Genomic DNA, 20,688 nt, shown 5'->3' with positions numbered 1-20,688 from the left:
TATTATTAAGCAAAAAAGGTTTTTAACCTTGAAGAAACAGCGTAGACTCTGCTTGCCAGCTATTTAGGGATGTTAGGCCACCTACATGGTGTTGAGGTGCATTACAGTTATTTTGGTGATGGCCCTTGTTCACATTAGATTGTGCTCTATTAAAGAAACACAAGTACAATGTGTATATCTCAATCTTCCCGTAATAAAATGCTCCACAGCTAGAGCCAAGCTCTGGTGACCATACCCGAAGGCACAAGGGTGACGGTGGTGGCCCTGGCTAAGGGATCGGCTGGGAAACTCCAGCTAAGGAGTAGGTATGGTAGGTCTGGCTAAAAGGTAAGCTGTGTAGGTCTGGCTTGCAGGTAGGCTAGGTAGTTCTGGCTGTTTGGTAGGGTAGGTAGTTCTGGCTACAGGGTAGTCTGGGTAGCCTTTGTTAAGAGGTAGGCTGAGTAGTTTTGGCTAAGAGGTAGGCTGGGTAGTTTTGGTTAAGAGGTGGGCTCAGGAGTTGTGTTGTCTGGTTCTCGCAGGGAGTTGTTCACCTTGTGGGCACATATCGAGCGCAGGGTCCTATTGATTGAAAGGTGGGGCTCTGAGGCTTTTTTGAGGGCCTACTCGAAAGGTGTTGGAAGTCTCAGTTAAGATCCTAGTTCATCGTTATTAATCACAAAGCAAACCTCATAAATGAGACTTTCTGCCGCCCCAGCAGAGCAATCCACTATCCATAAACCCATCCCATTCCTTCTGACCAATGTGAAAAACTGGAATACTCACTGCTTATCTACCCAGATCCATGAATGAAAAGACAGCATGCTTCTCACTGCACAGCCTATCCCATAGCTAGACCTACGCAGCCTGTCCCATAGCCAGAACTAACCAGCCTACCTCATAGCCAGAACTACCCAGCCTACCCCATAGCCAGAACTACCCAGCCTATCCCATAGCCAGAACTACCCAGCCTACCCCATAGCCAGAACCACCCAGCCTACCCTATAGCCAGAACTACCCAGCCTATCCCATAGCCAGAACTACCCAGCTTACCACATTGCCAGAACTACCTTGCCCATACTATAGCCAGGAATACCTAGCCTACCTCACAGCCAGAACTACCTTGCCCATACTATAGCCAGGAATACCTAGCCTACCTCACAGCCAGAACTACCCAGCCTCCCTCATAGAAAGAACTACTTAGCCTACCTCAGAGCCAGACCTACCCAGTTTAACTCTTCGTCAGGCCTTCGCAGCCTACTTCTTAGCCAGAACTACCCAGCTCTGCCCTTAGCCTGCCAAGTCTACTTTTTATCCATAACCCAAAGATTCACTGTTGAGTTTGACTGTGTGATGGATCGTGCCTCATCGAACACAACCCTACAAAGTACCCGGTACATGTGGCCGCAAAACATAATGTGGTAGTTACAAATGCAGTCTCTGTGATTTGGGGTTAGGAGTAAGGGTTATGGTGCTTTGCTATGGAACCCCAAGTTGTAGGCTCAAGCACTGATAACCCATCAACACATTGCATGACCATGCACACATTCATTCTCCTCTCAATTACAAAACTACCCATGTTTGAAAAGTCAGTACTTTTCATGTGTGGATTGCAATATAAGAAATGTGAAAATATGCCTGCTTACCAGAAACCTTCTCAAGGGCGTTGTTGATATCCGTCCCTGCGCGTGACACAACTGGGCAGAAGAGCAGCAGCAGGCCACTTGAGGTTGGGTCAAAGTCCTCTTTCTGAAGGTAAATCTCAGACTTCTCTAGATGGGATTCAAGCTGATTCAAAAATTGCTGTGCCGAACCAAAGGCCTGCCCAGCAACGTGAATCCGCAATGTAATAACTAGGCAAACACATGGAGAAAACACAACAAGTATGTTACTATCAGGAAGTGGCTGCCATGACCAAGGCTTGTGCAATGACATATGTTAGAGCAAGGAGAAAACATCCTTCAATGGCCTTTCTGGCAATCAAAAACAAAACGCTATGCCGGCATACCACTAATACGCATTCACGTGATCATGTTACTTCAATATACAAAGACACCAAGACAAGACAAGATTTTCACACCAACACAATCAGTGAATAATGGAGTAACCGATCTAATCTAGAGTATGCAGCATCATCCATCTAACCGAGTACACACATATAAACTTACACAATATATTGACAAGTCCAGCTATGCGGACTTTGACATTTTTTTACTTATATTTTTTCACTTAAAACTTCCCACAATTTTTTTTTATTTTTTAGATAAATTGTATTCTTGCAACTCCTATTTTGCTACTTTTCTTCCTAGATTGAAAATGTCTTGATATGTTGACACTTTTGTTGACATAGCACTGTATATATTCCAGAACTTCCTTCATTAAATCCATGAGGTATTGGACAATTTTACTGATTACTTGAAAATAATTATTTTGTAATCAGATGCATGTTTTATTTGTTCACATTTTGGGCTGGTATTTGACTATTTCCAAAGATTTTCTTGTCAAAATCAATACAATTATCCTAGTAATTGTCTCCTCATATTATTAACAGATTGAAGATATTACTGTTGACGAAGAGAATGGTTTCCGGAAACACGTAGAGCTGGAAGATCAACTTTTGATAGAATATGATGGTGACCTGACATAATTGGAATATATTATATATGAATTGATATTAACTACGCAGGTTAGTCAAATTGAACACATTTTGATGATTTGTATATTTGAACACAATTTACTCTCAATTGTTTACTTGTCATACATTTCTGACCAATTATTCAGTACCTCACAGTGTGCAGAGACCCAGAGTATCTATCTGAAGATGCCAATTCGTGACACTTTCCCACAACCTTTGTCGTGGTTCACAATAAAGGCCCTGCTAAAAGGCCCTGCGTAAGCATATCTGAGGTCTGCTGGAAAACAGGGCTAGGGAAAGATGCTAAAGAAGGAAGAGCTCAGCATTTTACTAATTGCACGCCTTTCACCATATACAGCAGATAGAGCTGATGATGGAACTGTAATACGGATTCAATGCTGGCTAGGTGGCTACTGCACCTGGGACCCGGGCATGCAACGTACAGTCAATGTAGATAACCATGTTTCAAGCATGTTAGGGGCAGAGTTACTGCTGGGTAGACGCTCTATTCATTCTCTACAATCCATGTTATTCATAAAACAGACAGAAACCAAAGTAAAGTGTCTAAACTCACCTTATCCCTCCTTCTCACTTCTACACAGCACTAACTTAACTCCCTTTGTCCCCAAAGTACATTGACCAATAAATGTAAACACTTTGGGCCTCATTCCGAGCAGTAAAATACAGTAACAGATTCCAGGCATTTTGACTACTGAGCGAAAACTCAGGTTTGTAGGAAATTAGACGTAAATACCTCCAGGATATGGAAGGAGGTATTTGCTCCTGGATGGAAAATTGAGGAATTATCGCTGGTGGAATTACCACCGAAGTAATTCTTTCAATCCCTAATGCAGTCCTATGGGATGCCATAGTGGTGAATAAAGCACGTGCATAATTTGTCAGATTTCAATTTGTTATCCAAAATGAGGCCCTTGCGACTGGAGTTCAACAAGCTGAGAGGCAGAAGGCTCTGAACCATTAGCCCGCATTTAGGAATAAAGGTCAAAAATCAGATCTTGCCACTTTGGCAGAACGCACCTTTTGTGCTAGTGTTTCCTGACTACTTCAACCACATTTGTTCTTAAGGAACCCTGATCGAAGGCCCTATAGGTGAATTACAACATGTTTGTTGCCTTTGAAATGCCATGCTGATTTGTGGGCTCTGGTGGTTGATGGCACAATTTTGAGATTCTAGGGTGTGTCCTGGTGCTCCCTGCTGTAACCACAGATAGCAGCTCTCATGTAACACCACCACTGAGCTGAAAATCAGGACGTTGTTCCTATAAGAGAGGGCATACATTTAATATGCGTCCATGGCTTTTGCATGATATGAAGAGCGAGGACTGCAGTCTCAAGTACCATCTATGGCCAGGTTGTGAATAGTGTAGATGATGTAACCCACAATCCATGTCTGTGAGAAAACCTAAGAGAAGACTGGCCAAGTTGCATGCAACACCCTGCGGCTGACTGATGGCCCACCATAATATCTGAATACATGCATCCCTGTGATTGGATTCTGGCTCCATTCTATACCCAATCCGCCCCATATCGGTGGAGGTTTTGCTCCAGTTATGCACTAACCCTGATGATGAGTTCTGACGCATGATGAAGATGTTTACCAAAGGTCTGGGTGTGAGGAATACCGGCCTAAGCCTTCAACTTTCCCAAACTCTTCCAATGGCGAAGGTCTCAGCCATTATTGGCTGTACTGATCTCCTGCCCAACATAGTGAGACCAAGACCGCAGTTCACTTCCTTTGATGCAGCAGGATGAGCCAATCTGCAAGCCTGCAAGACCCTGTTGAGAGTGCAGACTCCAACACTAAGAGGCAATAGCATCGGGAACCAAGCACACCTGCAGCCACAGCAGATGTTAACTACAGCTGCTGAAGACTATGAAATGCAACTAAGCGTCTCAGAGAAAAAGAAGTGAACTGCCATTGCTGTAACCAGTTTGCACCATTCACTGACTGAACAGCGTGCTGCACCCCAGCTTTGTAAACTCTTCTTCTTTGGTGTCCCCACAGGTGAAGTGTCCAAGCGTTAGTATCTTCCGACAGGTGCTACTGGAGATTGGAAGACCAACAATTCGACACTACTGACCTCCACCCTTCCCATTCCAGACTCAATCACTGACTAGAGTTGGAAGCTGCCATTGGCACCTGACTGCCTACCACCATTCACTGCCCTCTCCATCAGAAGGGGCACCGAGTAATTTCTTTAACATTTCCCAATAAGTTACTTTATGATATTGAGGGACCTCGCAGCACCAGAAGGAGTGACCTACTCAGGTATTCAGTGGCCTGCCCACCTCCCCCTGTTATTTCTCAGGGGAGACTAATGCATGGGTGAGAAGATGTAGGACCTCTTCTACCTGCAGGGCACAATATGATGCAATTATTCTATGGGCTCAGCTGGACTTGTACTAAGTGGTAAACTCCCTCTTAAAGGTTATGAACTGAAGAATGCTACAAGCTAAGGCAACGATATCTAAACCTACTTAAAATATATTCTTACTTACCTGCTGCATAGCAACTTGACAAGTATGAAAGGGGCACTTATTCAAAGATTTGGAAAGACAACATGATGGTTGGATTTGTGAAAAGAAGGTGGAAACATATAATATGTTGTTTAACCTCATCATGTCTGAGCATATCTTGGATGCTTGTCTGATGGATTTGTGTAAGCATCTTCTGGACTCTAAGGGGACAGGCCCTAAATTGCTTGTTGTGTCATGTATCTTCTCCGGAACAGAAAGACCACAAAAAGCACCATGCCCTAACATTTCCATCCAATCAGGCCCTCAAAATAGACCCTCTGTATTCTCAGACGGATGGGTTCAGAAGCAGACTAAGCCCTGTGCAGTGGCTGGCGGTAGAAGAGTGGCCGCCAGAGCTCAGAAGGCTGTTCAGACTACAGTACCTTATTAACTGGAGGAAGGACTCTGGAGGGTAATACTTTATGTCTCCATATTGCCAGTCGGGTCCTCCATCTTGAGGAGCAGTCCACTAGTTTTCAGTGAGTGTTTGTCACGTTTTTCCTGGGTGTGTGGGAACTCCACAATGACATACTTAGCAAGGTTCCTCACAACTTTCACCGGTTTTTAGAGTGTTTATTTCTATGGCCAATAGCCCTTATGTGACCCTCAGGAAAACAGAACTGTTGTAGACTGCTCCTTGCTATGTCCTTCAGACCTTGTGCCAGAGAATAGTGCAATCTCAGAGACTAGTGCAATCTCCTATGCTGGCCTGTGATCCAATGGCTTCTACTGACACTGCCTGCTGAGATCCCTTTAAATACAGGTAACTGGATTGAGCTTTTCAAGTTGTGGAGAACAAGTTGATTAATCGAGGCTAGGGTCTCCCTGAGCCCACCACAATGGCAGCCAAGGTGATCACCCGGTGAGAGACCTGGAAGAAGAGGCTAGAGAGGAGAGCCTCCTTGCAGCAGAAAGGATGATAAAGAACCAAAATAAGACCTGGGGTGTGCCTGCCAGTGTTAAGGCCCTAATGCAGAAGAAATTAAGGTGCTGCTATCAAGTTAAGGGATCAGTGCATTGGCATAGAACATGTGACCAGTCTACCACTTCACAGACTATGTTACTTCAAAGGTGAAATGGCACATGCTCTCTTGAATGAAAATGTACTAGCTGATTAATGGTGAATAGTTCAGGTCCATTTTAAATCAAGTGTTGCCTATCCACATGACACAGCCCTGTACAAAGGTTTAAGCTACAGATGTTCCTCCGGTGAAACTTGCTTGTTATGGTGATAGCGAATGTGCTTCCATCATAATTATCTTAGCTTCTTGCTCTGAGAGAATGTTCCTCTCTAGCCCATCTTCTTAAAGTGGTGCAAAGAATGAATGTCACAGATGGAAGTATTGCACTTCTCTTTATCCCCACTCTGCTTGCCTGATGATCATGTTGCCGTTAAGTCAAACGATAGTGTTGGTTTATCAGCTTCCAGAATATCTGCCTTCCCTTCTCCCCTCCCCCAACTTCCTCTACTGTACCCCCACAAACCCCTCCCGGTCATCCTGTGATTTGTTTTGGAAGGCGGTTGTGGGCGAATTGCCAGGTTCTTTTCCAAATGTAGGGCCAGTCATGATGGTCAATGAGGTTAATAGATAGATGCCTTCAGTACCTTTTAAATCCTCCATGCAGCTGAATGAGCAAGTACATTTCCAACCGTGGAGAAACCGAGAACACTGGAGTTTGAGTCACAGATCTCCAAGCAATCTTATGCTGATCAAATCACGTTACTGCGCTGTGAGTTTGTGAAAAACATAATTGGTTCTCACTTATGAATGTGGATCATACGGAACAAATAACATGATTCAAGGTACAAATTCTTTATACACTGTAAGACTCAACATCTTTGGATACATTGTGGTATGGTACTTACTCCTGATTACTGGAGGAGCGTGCATGCTTCGTTTCTGTGTAATGCTAGTCGGCTCTGCTGACAATGGCTGAGGAAGGCTTGTCCAAGGCGTTGCCTGAACTTCACATTCTGTTTTTTTGTCTACCGTTGCTGGCTTGGGCGTGGCGTTGATATCGGGTTTTGGGTCTGGTTTTTCTGTTGTCAACTCTGTTGGTAGAGCAATCTTTGGTAAAACCTTTTTCGATCCAATCATAGTCTTGTGCAGTTTCACCAAATTTATTAGAACCTCCACGTGTGCAAGAGTTTCAGGGGTGTCATCATCCTTTAGATCCTGCAAGATAATATCCTTTCATAACAATGGAAACACAACTCTTTCTCATTAAAATCCCCAACTGTCACATTATACCTTGGTTAGTACTTTCTACAGAGCAAAGGCACACAGTGTAAGCAAACAAGAGCATCAGGGCGCCTCAAGCCTGCCAATCTCCCTGCCAGCACACATTACTTACCCTACATGTATGTCTCACATTTAAGACTCTGAAATATCCCTCCGTTTGTTACAGGCATTTTCTTTTAATTCTGGGAGTGGTTTTGATCATCAGTCTTGTTGGAAGACATTTATGTACAGAAACTGAGTTCACAGATCCTGAACCTTCCTTGCTTTCACCTACAGCTATCCTCTCCCATGCATTCCGTGGCAACACTACAGAATGTAGCGCATTAAAAAAGCTGCGATTTAACACATAAATATGTATTAATTTTTTTTCCATCTCATAATCAAGTAAAAATGTTCACTGTGTCTGCTTTTTTCTCGGAAGGTGAACATCTCTATTATGATGGATTGGATAGATGACTTGAAACCAACCTGGAGTTCTCCAAATATGTTTGTCTTACTTTTAAGGGGAAGAGGGCTGCCTGAATCAAGAGGGACGCTAGGCACAATATAAGGATGCACAAGCAGACCCTCAACTTCTTATAGGACGCTTATCTCGATCTCCCTTGGGTAAAGGCCACCTCTCAGGCAGTTCAAACAGTCTCTGACATTTTATTGTGTCCATACACACTTCTTTCTTGGCTCTATGTCCGATTTAGAGGGTGTACGAGGCATCCCGGCACACTGCTACCCATTGGAAGAAGCTGTAGTTTCCTCCCGGAAATTAGTAATTTCCATGCACCATGGTTCACCAATGCGGATGACACCGTTTTAATGGCTAATACACTGATAGGCCTGCAACGTAGTCTGGACAAATTATGTGTATATTCCAGAAGGAACAATCTTATAATCAATACTAATAAGACTAAAATAATGGTGGTCCGTCAAAGGAGGAAGCTAAAAAACAAATATAAATGGTGGGTTGACAATAACGAATTGAGGTTGTACACTTGTATTTAAATTTAGGCATAATGACAACAGATACATTAAATGTACAGTTGCTGAAAAACTATGTGTGCTTAAAGATAGAAAAAAAGATTTTTGGCAATTCTGAAAGTATCAAGGTGGATATTTTATTGAGAGCTTCATTAAACTGTAAGGGTCATGCATATTGCCTTGCCTTACCTATGGATTAGACATTTTTACTATGAAGTAAACCAGTTGGTTTAAGTGATTGGAAGGAAGACTGTGGCGACGTGCCCTTCGCCTCCCAAAAAGTGTTGCAATAGAAGATATAAATTGCAAATTAGGTTTGCTATCTATCCTTAGGTTAAAGAGAATTACTATGGGTATTTTCCATTTATGGATGTGGACAAAAACCAATGATGCAGAATCGATATTCTCATATTTTAAAAATATTATAGGAACAAATGATGTTGATAACAAACTGTCAGAATGGAAAAGTGATGTTTTGTCCTACTTTGAAGACATAGGTTTTACCCTTGAATCAGATATTCCCATATATGTGATGGAGAAGTGAATTAAAAAATTAGCTAACATATCGGACCATAATTCAAATGTGACTACTCTCAGTAAGTATAAAAAATATGAGTGTTATGTTAAACAGGGTTTTCCTGTGGAGAGACCATGCACGTATCTTGTTAGGCATTTTGATAGTAAGGTAAGACGCTTAATTATGAGAGTCTTCTCTCCCCACTCTTCCAAATACTGGGGCTTGACTGGGCATCCCGTAAAGCTTGAGACTTTGCAGAATCTGTAAAGCTGAAATTGAAACCCCTAGACATCTGCTAACTGACTGCCGGGAATTAAAATTTTACACTAGGGGGTACAGTAATTTAAGATATAGGGCCTCATTAAGAGTCGGGTAGTAACCCTGCCAGTGCTACCGACGGGTCTGCCAGACTCGTAAAATTTTACTGGTACCTGACTTCCCGGTTCCACCTGCAGATTACAAGTCCGGCGGCTCAGGAAGTCAGGCACTGGTAAAATGTAAGTCCCCATTCCCATAGAGCCTGCCCTTGCCATCTGATTGCCCAGCCATCCTCATATAGCCAATTGTGGGGCACCGGCAGGCGTTAGCCGCCCCCTAACAAAGACTGCCAAAAAAGGCTCCTGACTGAGCCTAGTCTTCACTTCCTTTGAATATAGGTCGGAGCAGGAGCTCCTGACCCCCTGTCGGCTGCAGGAGCAGCACCCCCATTTCACTCGTCCTTGGAGGGATCGAGGTAAGCCCGTGAGCTTAATTAGGAGCTTTCCCACTGAAATTGCTCCAACCGCTGTGCTGCTTCCGCTAACTCTCACTGTTGCATCTTTCATCAGCTGGAAGATTACATCCGGCCCCTGAGGCTGCTTAGATCAAATCTGCGCATTTACAATATTTGCCTCACTCGAAAACCACGAGGTTCGACCTGCAAAGATGTCAGCGCTGCTCAGATATTGGCATTTTCTGAGTTTACAACAGCTGTTGCTATCTGATTGGCCAGCAATCCTCATATTGCCAATCGTGGGGCACCGGCAGGCGTTAGCCGGCCCCCAACGAAGGCTACCAACAAAGCACCTTCCACAGCAACCTGCCACTTTGGCTGCTCATTGTCAAGAACCTCACTACTGATTGCCATTCTGTGTTGATATATCTTGCTGTATTGATTTGCTTAGGCGCCATTGCTGATCACTGCTATTGCCATTGCTGAAATGCCTTACTATGATTTTGCTGCTCAACACTGCTATTTGCTTCAGTGTTATACTTTGCTAATGTTCCCCTTGCGCCATTGTTGACCCATTGACTGCGGTGCTAAGAACCTTACCGCACCATACGTGTCGCTGGCGATTGTCTCACTGCATAACCACCCCATATCTAAATAGTGCCTTAACCTGCCATGCTTGCTGATCATCGTCACAAATCCCACTCTGAATATAAATCTGCACAACATAGATCCTCCGCTAAGGCATGGTTAACCTGAATGCTGCACCTATCTGCTCCAGGATCCATCAACACTAGTTCCTTGACTAGTTGCCGTGCCTTCAGTCCAAACCATGCTCATATTCCAGACTATAATCCACTGCCTCCACCTTGTACTGTGCATAATTGCCAACCTACCTCTAACCTACAAAGATACGAGACAGCAACTGTCCATACCTCCCTCCAACGAAAGTTGTATACTGAGTCCACTAACATGCCAATAATCACTCAGAAGAAGCTACCAACCCAGGTTGACATACCACCCACCCTCTTTCCACCACAATACCTACTTGAAACCTCCAGACCCCATCCAAGCTCCACAGAGTGCAACTACAATCCTTACTTCAACGTGCCAGACCTATGGATTCAGCACTTTACTAAAAAACCTACACCCAACCAACCATGCTCACTCTTAACAAGAAATAGCAGGTTAGGCTCAAGATTCCCACCCTCCAGGCACCCACTGAAAAACCCTACCACCATGACTGGACATCACCCCACCCCCACAACCTTCATTACCAGCAAAAACACTACAACTTCAATTAAGGGCGCACTGATCAATACCAGATCCTTGCCAGCCCATGCCCTCGACATCTCTGACACCATTACTGCACTCGACCTCGACTTCTTTCCAGTCACTGAAACGTGGGTACACGCAACAGCTGGACCATCCCTCTCACTCGCCATTCCAGACAATTACTCAATCATCAGACTTCATAGAGATTCTAACCAAGCCTTTATCTATAAAACCGCATTAGGACTTAGACCAATCCAGAACCAGTCATTCACATCAGCCGAGCTCCCAATTGTTAAATTACCCATATCGGCATCCCACACTACCACTATTCACCTTATATACAGACCACCAGGACCAATATTCACATTTGAAGAAGACATCACTCTTCTCCTCTCCAACAATACCAGGCCAAACTATTCTACTTGGAGACCTAAACCTAGGGTTCCAAGACATAAAAGATCTTAAAGCTGCCTCTCTCACCAGCTCCATCTCCGAACTAGGCTTCACACACAGAATGTCTGAACCAACCCATAACAAAGGTAGGATTTTAGACTGGCTTGTTGACCTCAATTGCAACAGAGACATCCTATTGAACAAACCTTTTGCCTGGACCGATCATCACCTGACCGCGTTCACCATAAAGGACAAAGGTAACCTAAACAATACACTCAACCTCGCACCTCCACCCAAACCACCAGGAACACCTGCAACATAACTGTGGAAAAACTGCTCCCACTATTGCAACCTATTATTAATGCTACCAATGAGAAACACTCAGACCCTACTGTCTTGGTAGACCTTTTCAACCAAACAGTACTTAATGCCATAAACACCATTGCCCCACTCAAACGGCGCAAAGCTAAACCACTCGCTCACCTGAACTCGTGGTTCACTCTGCACCTCAGATCTTTGCGCAAAGAAAAAAGAAATGCAGAAACATTGTGGAAAAGTTATTCCACTACCTCCAACAAAGAGAACTTCCTAGCAGCCTCTCTTGCCTAAAAAGAAGCCATCTTCCAATCCAAAAAAGAAACATACACCACCTGTATCTTGCAAGCCAAATCCAACATTAAGGAACTCTTCAAAGTCCTTAGAGAGCAGGAATCACCTGCACCACCTCCACTCACGTGTATTAAAGACGCTTCCTGGTGCTCCACCATACAAGCTGCAATATTAAACAAAATTACCTTGCTGCAAAACAAAATAGAGTCTAAAAAACTTCTAATCCTAGACACTACATCTAAGCCCATGGCCTCAACACGAATCACACAAACATGCCCCCTCTTCAACTTCTCCCGAAGACATAATCTCCAAATTAAAACCCTCAAGATGCCAGGGCAACATCTGCCCAGCATCCATCATCAAGGAAGCTGCCAAAGAACTTGCACCCTTCATCAACTCCTTAATCAACACATCCTTTCAAACAGGCATAGTGCCAAATAACCTCAAAGACATCTAGGTCCTCCCACTACTCAAAAAGCCTACTCTAGACCCCACCATCCCTACACACTACAGACCGATCACCACAGTCCCCATCCTTCTCCAAATCATAGATAGAGCAGCCTATCTGCAGATCCAGGAGCATCTTGAAACAAACAACCTCCTCTGCCTCAGGCAATCAGGCTTTAGGTTGGAGGCACGGCACAGAAACAGCCTTAATTGACTTAAAGACTCAAATCAAGGAGTTAAAAGATAAAGGTAAACTAGCCATCCTCCTACACTTAGACATGTCGGCAGCGTTCGATTTAGTAGACCATAAAGTGCTCTGCTCACATTTAACATCAGCTGCCCTCTTCTCCCACAGAGCCACAACATGGATACAATCCTTCTTAGACAATAGATCAATGAGAGTCTTCTCTCCCACGGCCTCAGCTAACCCTGCGCCAGTCACATGTGGAGTCCCGCAAGGCTCCTGCGTATCTCCCACATTATACGTATTTACAAAGCCTCTGTTCGACGACCCTTACCATCTGTGTGTCACCTACACTAACTATGCAGATGACACCCAGATACTAATACATATCACAGGTGACTATTAGACAGACGCTAAAATGCTCAACAATATCTATAGCATCATCCAAGTCTAGATGGCCAAACATGGATCATGTCTAAACAATGAGAAGACTGAGCTCCTCCTCCTAAGATCCAAACCAAACTCTATAAACTAAGCAAACAATTTAGCATTTTCATCATTGATGGCAACTCCATCAAGGTCTCTAAAGATGTGAAAACCCTTGGTGTATACATCGACTCTTCTTTAAACCTATCAAGACAGGTCAATGCATCAGCTCCGTCTGTAGCTTACACCTGTAAGTTAATTACTGCTTGCAGACCTTTTCTCTCCACACCTAACTGCATCACCTTAGCCAGAGCATTAGCACTCTCCAAGTTAGATTACTGCAACACACCCTATCTGGGAACCAGTCAACAGAATCTGAGAAAAACGCAGGTTCTCCAAAATAACACCATCAGCGCGGCGCTGAATATTCCCTGATCCCACCACATATCTGAGATTAGACAGAACCTAAGCTGGCTCTCGGTCAAGGAAAGGATCGCCTACAAAACTCTTCAATCACTCACAAATGTCTTGCTAACGTGGCACCTAGATATCTGACCGAAAACTTCACCCAAAACAAATCAAGCTGACCCATGAGATCGGCGCAAACACACTGCCTCAAAGTACCTGGCTTTAAGCTCTAAAAGGCTGCAGGGAGCAGTTTCCCAGTTCTTGCAGCCAAGCATTGGAACTCTCTACCACATGCACTTAGAGCTGAGCATGCCTTCCAGCCATTCAGAAGGAACGCCAAAATCTGGATTCTTGCGCAAGATCCATAGTCATTGCTCAGACTCTAGTCTGAAAACACTGCCATTACTTGCTGCTATGTATACTTCTGTAAATATTGATTATTTCTATATGTAATTACTTACTGCTTGTATAGATTTGTAAAATATTTGCCTGTCATTTGCTCCCTACAATTGTATCACCTTCTAATGTAATCATGTAAGAGATGTATATAATGATGCTTCCCACTACTGTCAATGCACCCTCTGTAACCTCCTATGTAAGAAATGCGCCCAGATGCCTACGGGCTAGAAGCGCAATACAAATAAACAATATACAAAATGAAAGGACTCTATGGAGTGGGGACATGGAAGCACCTGCTTACCATGGCCGCTGCGCCCGGCAGGATCAGACCCGTCGGGCACAGCGGCCACGGCAGGCAGACATGTAGTTTGCCGGTCCGGAAACAAGGGTGCTGGTGAGTTTACCGGCACCCTTGTTTCCGGACCTGCAAACTTGTTATGAGGCCCATAGTTTAGAGAATTCTGAGTCTGATCAGACATGGATCAGACATGGAGCCCAATATACTCGGGGCGCAGTACCATTTTAAATTTCACAGTGTATCATCTGTGTCTGGAAATCCAAAAGAAATATATTATGTATACCCAATGAATTACTCTTTGTATCTGTTCTCCTTTTATGTAATTGAGTAAAGTATTTTATTGTATTACATGTTTAAGTATGAGCTGAACAATTATTTTTACTAGGGGTTTCTTACTAGGGATTTTATCTCATCTTTCCTTGATATTGATGTATTTTAACGCATGGGATTTTATGTATAAGTCTTCATGTGCATAGAAATGATTTATAATATATATATGTTATGAATTATATGTTGTTTTTGATGATTGTTATAAGGTTTAATTCACCATAATAACAGTAAAGTTACTACATGGCAGCACCTTTAGGCTGTTGGACTGGGGTGAAGCATCTGATGCTGCATGAACAGGTGGATCCCAGGTTACTGTAAACTTTCCCCTCTTCATATTGTGCCCCTTCATACATACAAAACCTCCCCTCCTTATATTATGCCTCCTACTCTATTCTTTGTTGTTTATTCTATGCCTTCTGTCACACAGCCGAGGTGTACACGGTTGGCTGAAATGAACAAATTTTGTCTGAAATAAGGGAAGTGTTCCAACAAATATTCTGCCAGTGTTCTGTAAATCCAGGGACTGGATGCCCCCTGGCAAATCCACACACTACTCACAGTCCAATTTTTTTAATGGGATTACCGCATCCTATTTACTACTGTTCGTGGGGTCTCTTCTCTCGAATTCTTATCTCAGGTTTAAGGGCTCTGGCAACTTGTTTCTCACAGTTTTCAGGGTCTTTTTTATTTTTTACTCTTAGCACCGCACTTGGCGTGGCACTTGACGTGGTGGGTGGGTTCCATAAGTAGGGACCTGAGAGGGGGTTCTTTTAGGACGGATTTGAGAGAAAGAATGATAGGAGGCTGCTCTAACACAGAGACAGGGTTCTCAGTAGGTTCCCCACTTCCTTTCTCTGTCAGCGCCCTGCTCCTCCAGTCCCTCACTCTGCCCTGGCGTCTCGACTCATGTTTCGCTCCCACCAAATTTTTTCTCTGTTAGCTACATTTTTACGGGTAGCCCTTTCTGTTTTCGGGTCTACTAGCTTCTATTACTCAAAATTACCCTCTACAATTTTCCTCTCTGCACTACCACCTCACCTAGTCCCTCGCAGGGTTTGTTTCCACCGCTTTGCTTCCTTCAACTTCTTTCTGGATGTTTCCCCAAGGTTTCCCCTTCACTTCTTTCTGTCACCTCCTTCTCTGCTCTACTGAGGTTTCCCCGCTTCTTCACTTCCTTGAATATTTCCACCACCCGCTCTGCTTCACCTATACCTCCATCTCCTGTTCTCTCTTTATCCATCCCTCATCAATAGTTTCTTTCAAAAATGGTTTATTCTCCTCTCCTTCTTTACCCCTTTAGGCCCCTCTCTAAATCAACTTAAGATAGTCCAATTCTTCCTGTTCATCTCCCCCTTGAACACTTTCCTCATAACCCCAACGGTTCTCCACTTCTGCCCTATATCTGCCTTTTTCCAGGCCTTCCTTTGCCGAACCTATTAGGTCCTTCTTCTCCCAGCCCATTTGGTCTCGTAACTCCCCACCTTTTGGTCTGCCTTCAACGAAGCTCCTGTGTCCTATCTGCCTTCTCCGGTCTCCATCTGACCCCAGCTTTCTGGGCCTATCCTCCAGGGTCATACTCCTTCTCACCCCAGACTCCATGGGCCCTGCTCCATTCTCCTGCCTTCCAATCATTCCCCATCTTATTCCCTTCCTTTCTACAGCCAGCACAGAAGGAGCTCTTCCTCACATACCACCACCACAACTAACTGAGACTTTGGGGATTTACAAGGCTTGCCCCTCCTTCCTGCCTCTTGTGGAATGGGGATCAAGTGTGGCACTGGAGAATCATAGCTCTCTGGGCCCGGATGGATCTGAACTGCAGTGTTGAGAACCGCCATATTGGAGTTCCCAACTCCCTCTTGTTCTTCAAGATGCTGGATGACTGTCTTTTGGACATCTTGTTCTAGTGCAGGTCCTCCTCTTGGTTTAAATAGATTCTGGAGTGGATTAACCACCCGTGCAAGGGTAGCTGAGCATACCAAGGATTCAAGCCCGCAGGAACGGTTCTCCACAATATCCTTTAAAGGGTCAGAATAGCAACCATTAACCCCTGACGGAGTGCCACTCTTGTTCCCCACCATCCGCCAAGTCGGTCAAACAGGTCACACTCCTCTTCATTTTGTCTTCTTCTCTCGTACTCTACCTGTCCCCACTGTTAGCTTGCCCTCTCCTTTCTGATGGTTCTTCTGCCACTCCTTCCCTTACTCTATCTTTTTAAAGATTACTCTTCCAATTACACCGCTCTCCTTTTTTCTCTTTGTGTTTAACCCCCTTCTCTCCTTCCTCTTTCTAGATGATCGACTTCCTCAGATCCACCAGCTCTCCCTTCCTCCCCTCCAACCTCTCCCTCCTCTCGCCCATGCCTTTCACTTGACTCTCCTCTCTCCAAATATCTATTAACTCCATTCATTTCCCCCGGCTAGCTCTCCCTTTGTACACTAGCTGGGAATGTAACAAGCATTGTGCATGTGCAATGCAGGACATCAATGTGCTGGTCAAGAGCGAGCTTTGCTATGTGTATACCTGGGTAGAGTACAATTTCCCCAAGTGTGTTTGTGCAATGGTTCATACCGCAGCTCCACCCACTGAGGTTATGAAATGTCCATCTGCCATCTCAGAGTCAGGTGGCTCTTTCCTCCTGGCTGCCTAATTTCACGAGGGTAAAATTGGTGTAAATTGTGGCAAAATTCCTTTAGCCATATGTTTTGTTTTTACCTAAATTGGTGAAAGCTCTTGCGGTTTGGGAAAGATTTGCTGACTTATTTCACACTGCAAGTTGATACATACTCAATAATGACAATACATGTTGAGTAGAGGTGCCTGATCGTGGTCCCACAAGGGTCATCCTCTGAATTCCTTAGCTTTCTCTGTTCGGAAGCCTCCCCATAATTAATGGACCGCACTCAAGATTCACAGAGCATTATGGTTTCCTAAACATATGGACCACAGTCTGGTGATTGGGGCATCACAAGATACTGGACAATATACCCTGGTGGGTCAAGAGACAACTTATACACAAGGATAGGGATGGGAAGGACGCCCTGGGGAATACCCATATGCCCCTCCTTGGTCAGCAGAGCTGGCTATATTGCCAGCTCTATGTCTCCTTGTCCCCATCTCGTGGTGCTTCACCCTTTTGACTTTGGCATGTCTTTCTTGTTATACACATTTAAGTCATTTAACAGATTATCATGCGATGTCTGGTGCAGACTTTCTACCATCTTGAAAGCCCTCACCTGGGTAGTCAATATCCTGTACCTTTTGGTCACGAGAACATCCAGAGTTATTGTCATGAGGGTGACGCATCTCTTCTATTAAGGCAGATCAGAACACAGGCTTTATTAGCTTGTACAGGTTTCAAGCTTTCTGATGGCCGCCTCCTCTGCCTTTCTTTTTATTTTAAAGTTACCTTCTGGCCTTCTTACTGAGCTTGGGAGAGTTATCTGGCTGGCAGTCCATACCGTTGCCTACTATTGGATGCAGCACACCCTTTTCTGTGTCTTTCCATATTGCTCTGTGAAGAACAGAAGGAAAAACATACTGTGATCGGGTCTATAAATTTGGGTCCCAGCCACTAATAGCCCTTCACAACAGGTATTGTTCCTTAAATACACTTCTCTGCCTTCCAATTCTTTTTAATTGACTGCTTTCTTTAGTATGGGTACAAAATATGTGGGATGGTGACATGGTCCAGTTTAAAGGTGTCCCTTATATGTGACTAGCAGGTGTAACCGTGCTTCACACAGTAATTCCTAGGGCTGAAGCGTGTAAGCTTGAAGTGCCTTCTACTTCGTAAGCTTCGTACTGTTGAGATGGCCTACATTAATCAACTTCCGTGGGAAATGAAGATCCTGTAATTATTATGAGAGATTTGCCACGATGTGACAGACAACGTCATTGCGGACACTATTGAAGAGACATGCACCGTTTCCTGGTCATCCGCATTACTACGAAAGCACCGTTTTGTGTCACCCATGACTTCAAAAGTGAGTGCTGCTAACTGTACTGCTGAGGTTTACATAGAACTACAGCAGAACTTCGGCGCGAAGAGCCATATGGCAGCGGTAAGCATTGCAGACCACTTATATTTTATACTTTTAACACTGGCACCTACCCACATGTCGAATTTCAGGCTTGTAGCATGCTGTGAAGTATGCTGAACATTTCGAACAGACACACAGATATCCACATATGGCAGGGGTAAGCATTGCAGACAACTTTAAAAACAACTTTAAAAATGTAAATGATATACATTTTAAATTGTCTACACCATAGAACCCACCCACCCACGTGCCAAATCTCTCTCTCACACACACACACACACACACACACACACACACACACACACACACACACACACACACACACACACACACACACACACACACACACACACACACACACACACACACACACACACACACACACACACACACACACACACACACACACACACACACACACACACACACACACACACACACACACACACACACACACACACACACACACACACACACACACACACACACACACACACACACACGGCAGGGGTAAGCATTGCAGACCATTTTTAAAAAAGAAATTAGAAAAATATATATTTTAGACTTTTTATATTGTGTACACCATGGAACCTGCTCACAGCAACATTTCAGGTTGGTAGCCTGTTGGGAAGCATGCTGAACAGATACACACAAACATATCCACATATGGCAGGGGTAAGTATTGCAGACTGCTTATCTTTTATACTTTCTACATTGTCTACACGATGGAACATAGGTCTACACCATGGAACCTACCAACATGCCAAATTTCAGGTTTGTAGCATGCTGGGAAGTATGCTGAACATTTGGAATAGACACACACATTTTCCCTTTTATAGGCCCTGTAGTTATGGTTAAATTGCTCAACTCATAGAAAGAGCACTTTTTGGGCGCCTTTTAACTTTTCTGCAGTTTGACGAATCGTCACTAGACTTTGCAAAAAAAAGGTATATGGCCCCCTCAAAATGATTTTGCAAAGTTTGGTGCAGTTTCGTCCAGGGGGGACAAAGTCATAGGTGGGTCCCAAAATGTGTGGAAATCCTCATAGATGCAATGGAAAATAATGTTTGCTCGCGCCTACAGCCCAAACCGCTGGACGGGTTTTCACCAAATTTTCTTTTGTAAATTTTGAGTAAATCCGTCCAGTAGTTTTTTTTTTTAAATTGCCAAAACTTAGGTACAAAATAAATAGTGATATCTGGGTCGGGTCTGCAAGCGCATTTTCTGATTCGGGGTCCGCGGACACCTCTGGACCAATCAGGGTCCGGCGTGACATCCACGGACATTGTGTGCACCCACTGATTGGATGGTGGAAAACGTGAGCTGCGTCTTATTTTTGGAAACGGTCGCCATGTTGGATTCCCGGAAAACAGCCAGTTTCCGCGGATAGCGCAGTGAGGGAAAAGTGTTCAAAACACATTTGGGGTTATTTGGTGACCAAAAGAGGGTCTAGAAATAGTGGGGGGGAGGGGGAGAATAAAGTTGACATGTAGCTGTTATTAAAGGTGAAAAAAGTGGGCAGGTGCCACCAAGTCTGCGGTCACTTTTTGTGGACATCATATGGATTGCAGGGGGTTTAGGGCAAATCCTGTTATTTGAAGGTGTATTTTACATACTTATTATATGGCTTAATTGTATTGTGGTGGTTGTGTCCACTGGCTACATACAGTATATTAATATGTGTATAGTTATTATAGGTACTATAGGAGGAGTAAAACGTATTTGTAATATAGTGGAATGATATAATTGAAGTGTATATGACATTTATGATAGGATAGTGCTCTTGGATGTGTACTCTGCCTTTTATATGGTCAATGTTTGTATCCCCATTAAATGGTTACATGATACCTTTAGCATCATGGACCGGGCACTGGACTGGCTCACACGTTTTCCTTACTAACTGCCCTTCCCAGCAGCATGTGTGTCGTTTCTACTGTAATACCTCACTCTCTACTTGCAGCGTACCCAAGGGTTCTATCCTATGCTTGTGGCTCTTCAATGTCTATTGTGTCCCTCTGGCTCACCTGATGTCCTTTTTCTATTCTCATTTCTAGTGTTATGTTAATGACACACAGCTTTTCTGAAACCTCCCTCTACTAATTTCTTCTCCTTTGTTATCCTTGATTGTCTGACTGCTATCCAGGTATTGTGTGCGGTTAACAGTCTCTGTCTCAATGCCAGTAAGACAGACTTGTGCCCTGTTTTCCTCCTGCCCTCGACTCTCACCATCCTGTAAGGTCAAAAATCAAGGGGTCCTCTCTGCCCTTTACTCCTTATTGGAGCTTG

General features: G+C 44.0%; 1 protein-coding gene across 1 annotated transcript in view; it reads right to left on the bottom strand.

The window, feature by feature from the left end:
• LOC138453100 (uncharacterized) overlaps nucleotides 1-20,688 on the bottom strand; it is an 85,057-nt gene that overhangs the window by 18,374 nt on the left and 45,995 nt on the right. The window contains exons 4-5 of the mRNA XM_069605617.1: nucleotides 7,017-7,326; nucleotides 1,623-1,829 (exon numbers count right to left, since the gene is read on the bottom strand). Coding sequence (XP_069461718.1) covers nucleotides 1,623-1,829; nucleotides 7,017-7,326 — 517 coding nt within the window. The remainder of the gene's footprint in view (nucleotides 1-1,622; nucleotides 1,830-7,016; nucleotides 7,327-20,688) is intronic.

The sequence above is a fragment of the Ambystoma mexicanum genome, chromosome 4p (assembly GCF_040938575.1).
Source record: "Ambystoma mexicanum isolate Mex_15411 chromosome 4p, UKY_AmexF1_1, whole genome shotgun sequence".
Taxonomy (NCBI): domain Eukaryota; kingdom Metazoa; phylum Chordata; class Amphibia; order Caudata; family Ambystomatidae; genus Ambystoma; species Ambystoma mexicanum.
This window is presented reverse-complemented; position numbering and strand designations above follow the sequence as displayed.